The 13663-nt window shown below is 55.0% G+C and overlaps 1 protein-coding gene across 2 annotated transcripts in view; it reads left to right on the top strand.

Moving 5' to 3' along the window:
* Positions 1-13663, top strand: part of EEF2K (eukaryotic elongation factor 2 kinase) — a 57184-nt gene that overhangs the window by 4009 nt on the left and 39512 nt on the right. For both annotated transcript variants that reach the window (XM_066383447.1, XM_066383446.1), the window contains exon 2: positions 6125-6458. In XM_066383447.1, coding sequence (XP_066239544.1) covers positions 6201-6458 — 258 coding nt within the window. In that variant the 5' untranslated portion in view covers positions 6125-6200. The remainder of the gene's footprint in view (positions 1-6124; positions 6459-13663) is intronic.

Here is a 13663-nt window from a genome sequence, read left to right as displayed (position 1 = left end):
GATGAGTAGGAAGATGCCACTGCCTGGGTCCCCAGAGTCCCAGAGGAGCATTTAAATATGTAGCAAGTCCGAGGGAGGACTGTTCAGTTCTTCAGCTGTGAGACTTCCAGACCTAGCAAGGGCTGCACAGAGACCAGCGGAAGGCAAGTGTTCAACCGCAGAGTATTTCTCTGGGCCAGCGGCGCTTGACCTTGAGTGTGCTTGAGAAGCAGTGGAGAGGTTTGTTTAAACACAGATTGCTGGGACCGCCCCACGGAGTTTAACTGAGTAGGGCGGGACAAGTTCCCAGTGATGCTGCCCTCCGCTGCGTGGCCCCAGGACCTGCTTTCAGGGCGGGGTTGGCAAGGGATGACTTGAGTGAAAGCTCCAGGTCTGGCTTGCCCTGGCTTCCAGCCCAGCTCCCTCCACTTCCTGGCTGTGTGATTTTGGGCAAGTCACTCTACCTCTCTGTTCCTCCATTTCCTCCTCTTTAGAAGGAAGCTGATAGTGCCCCTCACCTGAGGTTTGGGGGGAGGCTTCCTGAAGGAGATGACATCCACGCTGAGGCCTGAGGGACAAGCTGGCCAGGGGACAGGTGCAGAACAGAGGGCCCAGGGTGAGCCAAGCGCGGGACGGGGAACCCGTGTCCTCCAGGGAGCTGAGAGGAGGGGCAAAGCAGGGGCTCTGTAAGGGATCCTGAAATGCTGGGAGACTGTTCCAGGCTGTCTCAGGGCAGGAGCACAGTGGAGGGGACAAGAGCAGAGTGGGGGAAACGGACTTGGCAGCCGTGCTGGTTACTTCTGCCCACGTCCCGTATAGGCCGCATGCGGTCACGTGGCCCCACCCCGGTCACGTGGCCCCACCCCGATGCAGCAGGTGCTGGGTCCCGTCGTCCCTGGTGCGGCAGGGGAGCACGGATGCGCGGTGGAGGTGGCCTGTCCCGGCCCCTCGCCACCTCCGGCCTGTCTTCACCTTGCTCACTTTGCTTCACTGATTTGATTGGGTGGCTTTTCCAGCTGAGGGTCAGTGAGGTCAGGTCCTTTGCCCCTCAGCTAGCAGTAGCGGAGTCAGCCCTTGAATCCGGTTGTGTTCATCCCCCCAGAGCCTTGCCAGGCCTGATCCTGGTCTTGGGTGCTTTTCTTTCTGAGGGCTTCCCCGGGCTCCAGGTTTTTTCCCCCCCGCTCAGGGTCTCAGCCGTGCGTTCTGGCTGACCACCCCCCAGATGCCCTGTCATTATAGCCCCATGGTCCTTCCAGTAGCGCCCCCATGGTATCAGCAGAAACGGCCCGTTTTCTCCAGTTTCTTGTTAAATTCGTGCAGCATGTCTTTTACGGAGGACCCAGTGTGTGCCGGGCATTGTGCCAGGGGCTGGGAGATAGAGAGGAAGGAGACACGGGCTCCTTTTGTTCCAGGTGCCCACGTGGTCTGGCCACTGGGAGGCCGTGTCAACAGGGCTCCCTCTGAGCAAGAAGCAGGAACGGCCGGAGCCCTGGTTTTCTGGAGTACAGAGTGTCCTGGGTACGTGAGAAGGGTGCCCAGCAAGTCATTAAAAATTAAAATGCAAGGCTTCCTGTGCATTCTGTTCACTGAAGCTGTAATGACAATACCCCGTGCTTTTATTCTGAAACGTGTTGTTGTTTTTCTGACTTGGAAAACCATAGTCTCTAGAGTCTTTGCAACAGAACAATTTTGTAGGAACCAAGCACAGGGCGTAGCAACCGTGTGTTTAGGAGCCTTTGCAGCTCCCGTGTTGACTTGGCTCCCGGCTTCAGCCGTGTGGGCTGCTTGTTTCATCAGTGAGTAAGCTCATTTCTCCTCTTTCTGGTACCGCGGAGGTTTGTTTAAAGAGGACGGATTGGGTGGAGGAAGGTTTCTTGGAATTCCACCAGAATCATTCCAGAGCGGCTTTCTCAGCCTTGGCACTGTCGTCGGTTTGGCTAGATGGTTCCGTGCTGCGGAGCTGGCCTGTGCTTGGTAGGATGTTTAAGCTGCATCCGTGGTTTCTACCCATGAGATGCCAGTTGCAGTCCCAGAGTTGTGACAACCAGAAATGTCTCCAGACACTGCCAAGTGTCCTGTTGTTGACAAAATTGCCCCAGACTGAGAACCACTGTTCTGGACAATATTTCTTTCCTGTCATAACTGTAACAAATCGCAAACTTAGTGGCTTGAAACAACACAAATTCCTTCTGTTTCTTTTTTTTTTTAATTTTTCTTAAGTGAGAAGCAGGGAGGCAGAGAGAAAGACTCCCGCATGTGCCCTGACCGGGATCCACCCAGCGTGCCCACCAGGGGGCGATGCTCTGTTGTTAGGCAACCGAGCTATTTTAACGCCTGAGGCAAGGCCGTGGAGCCATCCTCAGTGCCCAGGGCCAACTTGCTCCAACTGAGCCATGGCTGCAGGAGGAGAAGTGAGAGATAGAAAGAGAGAAAAAAGAGGGGGAAGGGCGGAGAAGCAGATGGTTGCGTCTCCTGTGTGCCCTGACCAGGAATTGAACTCGGGACGTCCGTACACTGAGCTGACACTCTACCACTGAGCATACTGGCCAGGGCTGTTTTTTCTCAATGGTTCAGGAGGTCAGATGTTCAGAAGTAAGCTGTCTGCAGGGCGGTGCTGCTTTTAGAGACTCCAGGGAAATACATTTCCTGACCTCTTCTAGCTTCTAGACTCTAGAGGCCATGCACCCCCTGGCTTGTGGCCCCTTCCTCCAGCTTCAAAAGCAGCTGCATAGCATCTCCTCTGTGACCCCTGCTTGCCTGTCACTTCTCTTTCTCGAAGTCTACTCCCTCCTGCCTCCTTTTACAAGGTCCCCGAGATTACCTTGGTTTTACCAATCTTCCCATCTCCGGACCCTTAACTTAATCACATCTAAAAAAGTTGCTTTTGCTGTATATAAGGGAACAGAGTCACAGGTTTCTGGGATTAGCATGTGGACGGGACCATTATTCTGCCTACCACAGAGACTGTTGGTTTTGGGGTATAATTGAAGTGCTTTTGGAGAGTGTGGAAGGAGGGAAGTGACATGTGGGTGGAGGGCTGGGGATATTCCTGGTGTAATAGCAGCTGGTAGTTTTTTTGTTTTGTTTTGTTTTAGCAGCTGGTAGTTGGGTTTTTTTTTTTTTTATTATTAACTTTTTTTTTTTTTTTTGTATTTTTCTGAAGCTGGAAACGGGGAGGCAGTCAGACAGACTCCCGCATGCGCCCGACCAGGATCCACCCGGCATGCCCACCAGGGGGCGATGCTCTGCCCATCCGGGGCGTTGCTCTGCCACAACCAGAGCCATTCTAGCGCCTGAGGCAGAGGCCATGGAGCCATCCTCAGCGCCCGGGCCAACCTTGCTCCAATGGAGCCTTGGCTGCTGGAGGGGAAGAGAGAGAGAGAGAGGAAGGAGAGGAGGAGGGGTGGAGAAGCAGATGGGCGCTTCTCCTGTGTGCCCTGGCCGGGAATCGAACCCGGGACTCCTGCACGCCAGGCCGATACTCTACCACTGAGCCAACCGGCCAGGGCCTAGCAGCTGGTAGTTTTGAGCACCAATTCTCTGCCGGGCACCACGGCCTGACCTGACTAGGTCCTCAGAACAACTCCTGGGGTAGATTCTGCCCTTGTGGTACAGAGGAAACCACTCAGAGGAGGCTTTCTGGAGGAGGTGAATGCTTGAGCTAGATCTGGAAAGGAATAAAGGGGTTTGAGAGAGAGAAAGAGAGAAACACCGACGTGTTCCATGTATTTGTGCAGTCACTGGTTGATTCTTGGATGTGCCCTGACCCAGGATTGAACCTGCAACCTTGGTGTGTGGGGGACAATGCTCTAACCAGCTGAGCTACCTAGCTAGGGCTGTAAATCAGTCCTTTTACAGTATTCTAGCATAAATTATATTTCTTTTTTTTTTTAAGATTTTATTTATTCATTTGAAAGAGGAGAGAGAGAGAGAGAGAGAGAGAAAGGGGTAGGAGGAGCAGGAAGCATCAACTCCCTTATGTGCCTTGACCAGACAAGCCCAGGGTTTTGAACTAGCGACCTCAGTGTTCCAGGTCGACGCTCTATCTCACTGCGCCACTGTGGGTCAGGCAAACTGTATTTCTCATAACAGCTTAAACAGATCACCTGCTGGGGCGCAGATATTAATAAGACAGTGACATGAGTTCCTCGCTCGGTGTTTGATTTAGTGACTCCCAGTGCTGCCCGTGGGTCACCACTCCTCCCCTCCCCCACAGTAAGTAAACAAAACCCAGCCAGGAGAAGTATTTGACTAGCACCTGTTGATTCCTGTTCGGTGCCAGGGGCTGTGGGAAGTCACAGCCAGGCCCTCAGAACCTGCTATGTAGGACAGGCCTGCCTCCTTCTTTTTCCTTCTTCTTTTTTTCTTTCTTTTGTTTTTAATGAGAGAGAGAGAGAGACAGACAGACAGACAGACAGGAAGGGGGAGAGATGAGATAAGAAGCATCAACTCATAGTTGCGGCACTTTAGTTGTTCATTGATTGCTTCTCGTACATGCCTGGGCCAGGGGGCTCCAGCCGAGCCAGTGACCCCTTGCTCAAGCCACATTGGCTCCGGGTGCTGGCGCCCAGAGAGGTGGGTGACAGAGTCCAGCTCGTTGCTACAACAGGAAGGCGGCTCCTGGCGATGAGAGGAGCCCCGATGGGGACCAGCTGCCTTGGCCTGGCATTGCAAACACTGTTTCCTGCCCCGGTGGCTGCCAGAGAGCCCCCTTGGTGGCAAGACCCGGTGACAGCAGTGACTTCCAGAGCCAACGCCTAAAATAGCCTGGTCCCTGAGGACCCCCTAAAGAAGCCTGGGGGGCTGCTAAAGCGGACATCCCCGGTCACCAGCCCCATTTACTTACGATAACAGAAACGAGGGTGTGTAGCTGATGCTGTGTCCTAGGGCTTGCTCCCTGCCGGCACTCACTGTCAAGGTCGTGGGGCGGGTGCAGCTGGGCACCCCGCATTTTCTGGTGAGGCAGCCGAGGCTCACGAGGTGACGTCGCACAGCCAGTCAGCAGCAGGGCTTGAACTCCGGTCCTCTGAACTTGGGTCCTCCGAACTCGGAACCCCCACTGGGCCGCATCTCCACAGAACTCCCTTCCCAGGGCCTGTGGGTCGGTGGGGACTGGGAGGAGATGTGGACGCCCGCGTGAGGGCGGAGAAAACCCGGAGAACCCTGAGGTCCCGGGAGACTGGGGTCCTGCTCCTGGTCTCGGCCTCTCACGCCCAGGAGGCAGTCCTGTCTGCGGGCCCAGGCACGCCCGGGTCAGAGGGAGGTTCCTGGGAGGCTGTGCCCTGGCTGGTGGCGGAACCGGCCTCGTCGGGCTGAGATGCCGCAGCGGCCGGCCGGGAAGAGGCCCGTGGCCGGCAGAACGGCAGAACTGCAGCCATGTCACCTTAAAAGGACTTAGGGTTTTTTTTGTTTGTTTGTTTGTTTTAATCTTTCTGAAGCTGGAAACGGGGAGAGACAGTCAGACAGACTCCCGCATGCGCCCGACCGGGATCCACCCGGCGTGCCCACCAGGGGGCAACGCTCTGCCCCTCCGGGGCGTCGCTCTGCCGCGACCAGAGCCACTCTAGCGCCTGGGGCAGAGGCCAAGGAGCCATCCCCAGCGCCTGGGCCATCTTTGCTCCAGTGGAGCCTCGGCTGCGGGAGGGGAAGAGAGAGACAGAGAGGAAGGAGAGGGGGAGGGGTGGAGAAGCAGATGGGCTCTTCTCCTGTGTGCCCTGGCCGGGAATCGAACCCGGGACTCCTGCACGCCAGGCCGACGCTCTACCACTGAGCCAACCGGCCAGGGCCTTGGACTTAGGGTTTTATCGAGGATGGGAAGAGACGCTGAGGGCGGGCGATAAGCAAGGGGACCACGATCCAAACATCCTAAAAAAAGATGAGTCTAGTTGCTTACAGGAGGATCTCGTGGCCCTGCCTGTTATAAGCACTGAGTTCTTGGAAGGAGATTGACCGGCCGGTGGGTTTGTACATTTAGACTGTCCCAGCGCTGCCTGCCCGGGGCCTCCCGGAAAGACAGCGGTTGTTCTCAGTCTGCGGGTGCCGCCGGGTCTTGTCCCCAGCGGCATGCCGGCACGGATGGGGTGCCAGGAGCCAGCACGCCCCCTCCCAAGCCTCAGCCCCCCGTTCTCTGACTTCCCCTTTGCAGGGCCCTCTCTGCAGCATTTGCCCAGGGACTCTGGCTGCGCCACCGGCCTCTTGGGTACAACGGGCACCCCGGGAGCATGGCAGACGAAGACCTCATCTTCCGCCTGGAAGGCGTTGATGGCGGCGCTGATGGCGGCCCAACCCCCGGGGCCGGCCACGATGGGGACTCGGAGGCGGACAGCGACGAAGAGGAAGGCTACTTCATCTGCCCCATCACCGATGACCGCAGCGCCCACCGGAATGGCGATGCCAAGATCCATAAATACCGCGGCGACCTAACCAAGTGCGAGCAGTACGGCTTCAGCGCGTCCCCGGGGAGCTCCTTCCAGTTCAAGGTGAGCGCGCCGCCGGCCCGTCTGCGCCTGCGCCGGCTGGGTCACCCACGCGCGCACGGGTGGGCGGGTGGGCGGGGGCTGTGGTTGGGGTCTTCCCCGCCGGCCGGTCTGCGCCTGCGCCGGCTGGGTCACCCACGCGCGCACGGGTGGGCGGGGGCTGTGGTTGGGGTCTTCCCCGCCGGCCGGTCTGCGCCTGCGCCGGCCCGGGTCACCCACGCGCGCACGGGTGGGCGGGGGCTGTGGTTGGGGCCTTCCCCGCCGGCCGGTCTGCGCCTGCGCCGGCTGGGTCACCCACGCGCGCACGGGTGGGCGGGGGCTGTGGTTGGGGCCTTCCCCGTGTCTCCGGACTCCGGGCCGCGCTGCGCAATGCCGGGTCTGGGTCTCGGCCTGTGGAGCCCGTGGCTGGTGTAGAGCAAGCTCCTGGCGGCAGAGCGGTGTTTTTCCAACCGCTTGTGGTTTGTGGGAACCGAGATCTGCTTTTTAAGAAGCGGATGAGAACGGAAGAGACTAGACCATGGCGGAAGGCAGGACACATCGTAAAGGTCTTATTTATTTATTTTTTGAACATACCTGTCTCCACGTGTTGGCTCATGTCAACGTGGCCACCCGCTCAGCTTCTCAAGGGACCGCTTGTTAAGATATTTTTATTGGCCCTGGCCGGTTGGCTCAGCGGTAGAGCTCGGCCTGGCGTGCGGGAGACCCGGGTTCGATTCCCGGCCAGGGCACACAGGAGAAGCGCCCATCTGCTTCTCCACCCCCCCCCCCCTCCTTCCTGTCTCTCTCTTCCCCTCCCGCAGCCAAGGCTCCATGGGAGCAAAGATGGCCCGGGCGCTGGGGATGGCTCCTTGGCCTCTGCCCCAGGCGCTAGAGTGGCTCTGGTCGTGGCAGAGCGACCCCCCGGAGGGGCAGAGCATCGCCCCCTGGTGGGCAGAGCGTAGCCCCTGATGGGCGTGCCGGGTGGATCCCGGTCGGGCGCATGAGGGAGTCTGTCTGACTGTCTCTCCCCATTTCCAGCTTCAGAAAAATACAAAAAAAAAAAAAAAAAAGATATTTTTATTGCACCCTGATGGGTGCGTATGTGATCCAGGGCTGTGAGGTAGATGTCGCCCTTCCTGTCGGTTGTGGTCAGAAACGCCACTGCTTAGGATTGGGCGTCCTTCTTCTGCATTGAGGAAAAGGGTACTTTTTTTTTTTTTCCTATTCAGTGAGAGGAGGAGAGACAGAGAGACAGACTCCTGCATGTGCCCGGACCAGGATCCACTTGGCATGCCCACCAGGGGGCAATGCTCTGCCCATCTGGGGCATTGCTCCATTGCTCAGCAACTGAGCTCTTCTTAGCACCTGAGGTGGAGGCCATGGAGGCATCCTCATGACCCCACTTCAATCGAGCCATGGTTGCAGGAGGAGGAGCAGGAGGAGGAGAGAGAGACAGAGAGACGAGAGAGGGGGAGGGGTGGAGAAGCAGATGGGTGCTTCTCCTGTGTGCCCTGACTGGGAATTGAACCCAGGACATCCATATGCCAAGCTGATGCTCCACCACTAAGCAAACCGGCCAGGGCACAGGGTTTTGTTTTGTTAGACATTTGTGTTCGTATCATGGCAAAGTTGAATAAAGGAAAGGAAGAAGGGAAGCATTATTGGATTCTTGTATGATAACTGGTGGTGAAAATAATTTTAAGTGCACTACTGGTGCTTTTATTTAATCCTCACAAACAGACACCGTGCCTCGTAGGCAAAATGCCTATTTCCATTTAGGGATTTGAAATTAAAATCATTTTTCCCCCCTAACTTCAGAATTAATCTATTTTTAGAAAATTAATAATTCTTGTTCTTGGACAGTTGGGATAGTCTTTCCTTTCAGGGCCAGAATTCCAGTGTGAGTCCCTCTGGGGCCGGCCGCTCCAGAAATAGCCCTGTGGGTCCCCTCTGAGCTGGGGAGGCCATGGAAGGGTCAGGCTGCGGCTTGACCCACTTTCCTGTTTCTGAAACACGCGCTCGGCCCCGTGGGAGGGGCAGGAGGCCCGGCCTCCGGTTTATTTTAAGTTGGGAAGGCTAAGACACTAAGACACGCTCAGCCCCGCGGTATCCTGTCCCCCGTGCAAGAGAATCCAGGTGCTGAGGGTCAGGTCACTGGAGGAGCTTGTGAAACAGAGAGCAGCTTACGCCAGCTCAAGGGAAGGGTGTGGTGGGGAGGAGGCTTTACTGTAACAGCCCGGGTGTGTTTGTTGAGGCCCAGGGGTAGAAGCGATGTCTGGTTCTCAGAGATAAGGTCCAGGAACCGGAAAACAGGACGACTGTGTGCCTATCTTATCTCTCGATCTCTTGCCTGTTCTTCTCTGCTGCTTCGTCTCCCCACCCTGGGAGAAAGGACCCATCCTGCCCAGGGTCCCCTTGTTCCAGGGGGAGCCCCGTGCAAAGACAGGCTTGACCCTCCCTCCCAGTCCCAGCAGGGGACCCTGGTGGGCCTATTTGGGGGTTAGGCATCCTTTGTCTCTGATCCAATCAGTTCCAGCCAGGGCGTGAAATGGGGGAGGGGTGGGGTCACAGAAGAGGGGCTGAGTTTCCAGGGCAGGAGGACCCTGGTGGCCTCCTGGGGGTTGGGGTGGGGGGAGACCCAGGAGGTATCTCCATCCACAGCTGCCTCTTTTCAGGAAGCAGGGGTCTGGTTAGGGCCTTCTGACAAATATCGATTGGGTCCCCAAGCTGCAGGGTCTCAGACATGTATGGACATAGTCTCTGACCACAGAAACACGGTATGGTGAGGCTTTTCAGGGAAACAGACCGAGGGACCCATAGAAGGGAGGTGTGTCTGTAGGAATGGCTTTGGGGTTTGAGCTTCATGAGGGCAGGACCCTGTGGTCCTGCTCATTGCTCAAGCCCAGTGCCTAGAGCCATGCTGTGCACACAGTAGGTGCTTTGTTTGGAACCAGTGAAGTGGTGGTTGAATGCGGAACTCACCTCTGTGGGAGCTGTCTTCTCTCTGAAGATAGAATATAGGGCACGGATGAGAAGCAATAAACAACTGAAGTGATACAACTGGCCCTGGCCGGTTGGCTCAGTGGTAGAGTGTTTGCCCGGCGTGTAGAAGTCCTGGGTTCGATTCCTGGTCAGGGCACACAGGAGAAGCGCCCATCTGCTTCTCCACCCCTCCCCCTCTCCTTCCTCTCTGTCTCTCTCTTCCCCTCCCACAGCCAAGGCTCCATTGGAGCAAAGTTGGTCCGGGCACTGAGGATGGCTCTGTGGCCTCTGCCTCAGGCGCTAGAATGGCTCTGGTTGCAACAGAGCAATGGCCCAGATGGGCAGAGCATCGCCCCCTGGTGGGCATGCCGGGTGGATCCTGGTCGGGCACATGCGGGAGTCTGCTTCCCTACTTCTCACTTCAGAAAAATACAAAAAAATAATAATAATAATAATAAACAAATAAAGTGACACAACTATGAGTTGATGCTTCTCATCTCTCTCCTCCCTGCCTCTCCTTTCCTCTCTTTCTTTCTCCCCCGCCAAAAAATCCCGAAACAGCAGTTATTAAATAAAGCAACAGTATTAAAATAAAAATAATGTATAACTCAGACATCGATTCCATTTCCAAGATTCCTCCTCAGCCAACGCGTCCCCAGCCTGAGTGTGGTCGGCATTTTGGGAGGGACATTTCTTACTGGGAAGGAATGTCCCTTACACTGTAGGATATTCAGCATGCCTGACCCTTGCCCACAAAATGCCATATTTCCCACACTCGTTATGTTGACAGCCCCCAAATAGTCTCCATCTATATGTGCAAAGCCCTCATGGGGGTGTGCCACCCCCACGGAGAACCAGTGGGGAAGTGTGTGTACAGGTGCTCAGATTTCCATATGCAAAGATGTGCTCTGTAGTATTGTTCATCATGAAGAAAGAAGCTGGAACCAGCTCACAGGTCCGTCCCAGGGGGGCCTATTTATAGAGGAAGGCTCTCACAGAGTGCTTCATTTACATTAGAATGGAGATGACTTGAAAAGCAGGCTGAGCCTGACTGGTGGTGGCACAGTGGATAGAGCACTGACCTGTGGCGGCTGAGGACCCAGGTTCAAAGCCCCGAGGTCGCTGCCTTGAACGCAGTCTCACCAACTTGGGTGCGGGGCCCTCAGCTTGAGCGAGGGATCATCTATACGATCCCATGGTTGCTGGCTTGATCCCAAGGGGTCACTGGCTCGGCTGGAGCCCCCCCCCCCCCACACACACACCCTGCTCTTCAAGGCACATATGAGAAAGCAATCAATGAATAACTAAGGTGCTGCAACTATGAATTGAAGCTTCTCATCTCTCTCCCTTCCTGTCTCTCTTCCTCTTTCTCTCTCCCTCTCTCACTCTCACACACTTGCTCTCTCTCAAAATAAATAATAATAAGTCCTGGCTGGTTGGCTTAGTGGTAGAGTGTCAACCTGGCATGTGGAAGTCCCGGGTTCAATTCCTAGTCAGGGCACACAGGAGAAGCACCCATCTGCTTCTCCACTCTTCCCTCTCTCCTTCCTCTCTGTCTCTCTCTTCCCCTCCCACAGCCACGGATCCATTGGAGCAAGGTTGGCCCGGGCGCTGAAGATGGCTCCATGGCCTCCACCTCAGTCACTAGAATGGCTCCTGTTGCAATGGAGCAACGGCCCAGATGGGCAGAGCATCACCCTTTAGTGGGCATGCCCAGTGGGTCCTGGTTGAACACCAGCGGGAATCTGTTTGTCTGCCACCCCCTACTTCTCACTTCAGAAAAATACAAAAGAAAAGAAGTAATAATAAAATTTAATTAAAAAAAAAAGAGAACCAGGCCAAGATACAGAAATATTTTATGGGGGGGGGGGGGAATTCTGTGAGAAGGCCTTGGCACACTGCTGGTCCAGAAGGACCATCTGTTTTGGTTTTCATATGCTGTTTTGATTTTTTTTGTTTTTTTTTTTTAAGTGAGAGAAGGGGAGGCAGAGACAGACTCCTGCATGCACCGGGACCGGGATCCACCCAGCAAGCCCACTAGGGGGCAGTGCTCTGCCCATCTGTGGCTGCTGCTCCGTTGCTCAGCAACCAAACTATTTTTAGCACCTGAGGCCAAGTCCATGGAGCCATCCTCAGCACTCAGGGCCAACTAGGCTGCAGGAGGGGAAGAGAGAGAGAGAGAGAGAGAAGGAGGAGGGGGAGCAGAGGGTGGAGAAGCAGTTGGTCACTTTCCTGTGTGCACCAATTGGGAATCAAACCCGGGGCATCCACACACCAGACCAACGCTCTAGTCCTGAGCCGATCCGCCAGGGACAACCCTTTCATGTTTATTTTGCAGACACGTAAGAAATGACACCGCAGGTTTCCCAGCCAGCTCTGGGAGCCAGCTGTCACCGTGCCTTCACTGTGTCCCACCCCTGGCCCTGGCCTCCCCTCTTTCCTTCCTTGCTAGTCGACAGGCACAGTCACCTCTCTGCTCTCTGAGCCTGGGGCACCTCATCAGTGGACTGGGCGCCACCCTACCTGCCTGTCTGCCTTACCAACGGTGCCTGGATCTGTCAGGAGAAGGTCTCCCAGGAACAAGGGCATCGTGCCCTCCTGTGGCTGCTGTTTTGCTGGTTATCCATGCCAGTCTTCCCGCCCTGCCCTCTTCAGCTACGGCGCCGACTCCCACTGTTTGGGGGAGGGGTCGGCTGCTGCTACTATTTTCCACAAAGACTTCTTGAGGATTTTCAGCCTGGTTTCTTTTATTCAATGACACCTTGTATGGATTGTAGAAGTAATTGGCCCTCCTTGCAGAAAACGATGAAAGGGCAGTTAGAATTGTAAGTAAGGTCTTAGCGTACGCTTCAGACCTTTCTGTATTCCAGTATAAATACAGATGCAATCACTAACTAGGAACTTCTTGTTACAGTAGTAGAACGGTGCTCCGTGTTTTTGTTTTTTGTGGTTTATTTATTTATTTTTTTCTTTTTACTAATTTTTAGAGAGGAGAGAGAGAGAGAGAGAGAGAGGAGGGAAGAGCAGGAAGCATCAATTCCCATATGTGCCTTGACCAGGCAAGCCCAGGGTTTTGAACCAGCGACCTCAGCGTTCCAGGTCGATGCTTTATCCACTGCGCCACCACAGGTCAGGCCCTGTGTTTTTTTTAAATGAGAGGAAGGGAGATAGAGAGACAGACTCCTGCATGCGCCCGGACTGGGATCCACCCAGCAACCCTCGTCTGGGGCCAATGCTCGAATCAACCAAGCTATCCTCAGCACCCAGGACCAACACTTTACCCAATCAAGCCACTGGCTGCGGGAGGAGAAGAGAGAGAGAATGGGGGGAGGAAGGGAAAGAGAAGCAGATGATCGTTTCTCCTGTGTGCCCTGACCAGGAATAGAACCCCAGACCTCCATACACTGGGCCAATGCTCTATCCACTGAGCCAACCGGCCAGGGCCTCCATGTGCTCGCGTTACCAGTTTTTCCTCGGCAGATGAGATGGTGCACATCTTCACACCTCAGTAAATAGGGACTTCGTTTGTCATTTTTTTGAATGGCTCCACGGAAGCCCATTGTATGAATATACCACTGTTTCTTGAAGCATTTCCTCTTGTGGGATACTTAGTTTCCAGTTGTTGACTGCTATATTCAGTGCTGGGTTTCTTGGAAATTGCAGCAAACCTTTATACATGTGTGTGTGGCCCAGAGTAGGGCAGCCACACAGCACTGTTATCCTCCTCCCGTCCCTGGGTGTGACTGTGTGTCCTCACTTCTGTTATTTGTCCTTGGGTGTGGTTAACTATTGGCCAAGAGGGGCGGGTTGGGCGGACACAGAGCCATAACTCTTCAAGTTTAGAGAAGTGGCCATGGAAAAACATACTTTGTAACATCCGTTTGGCGAATGTAACAGCTGATGTTTGGAGGAGGCCTTGGTTGCTGCCAAAGTGATAATAAGAAGAGTGATACAAAATGTCAGTCAACCATAACAGGCTGGATGCCAAACCCAACCTCACTCCTGGCATGTACCAGGAAATGTGTTTTTATTATTGCTGTCACATTTTTAGTGTGTGCTCTCGGGTTTGGAAAGCCTTCTGTTCTCTAGGCAAGACGATGTTTTTCTTCCTGTCAGCCCCCGCCCCCCCGCCCCCCCCCTGCCCCTAGATCCCTGTTCTGTATAAGATTCCTTTGCCCTCCAACAGCTGAGTTTTAGGATCTTTAGAACTAGACAGTGTTAGAGCTGGCAGGTCCTTAGGAATCTTT

This window comes from Saccopteryx leptura, chromosome 4, assembly GCF_036850995.1.
Source record: "Saccopteryx leptura isolate mSacLep1 chromosome 4, mSacLep1_pri_phased_curated, whole genome shotgun sequence".
Taxonomy (NCBI): Eukaryota; Metazoa; Chordata; class Mammalia; order Chiroptera; family Emballonuridae; genus Saccopteryx; species Saccopteryx leptura.
Note: the sequence above shows the minus strand (reverse complement) of the source record. Positions and strands in the feature narration are given on the sequence as shown.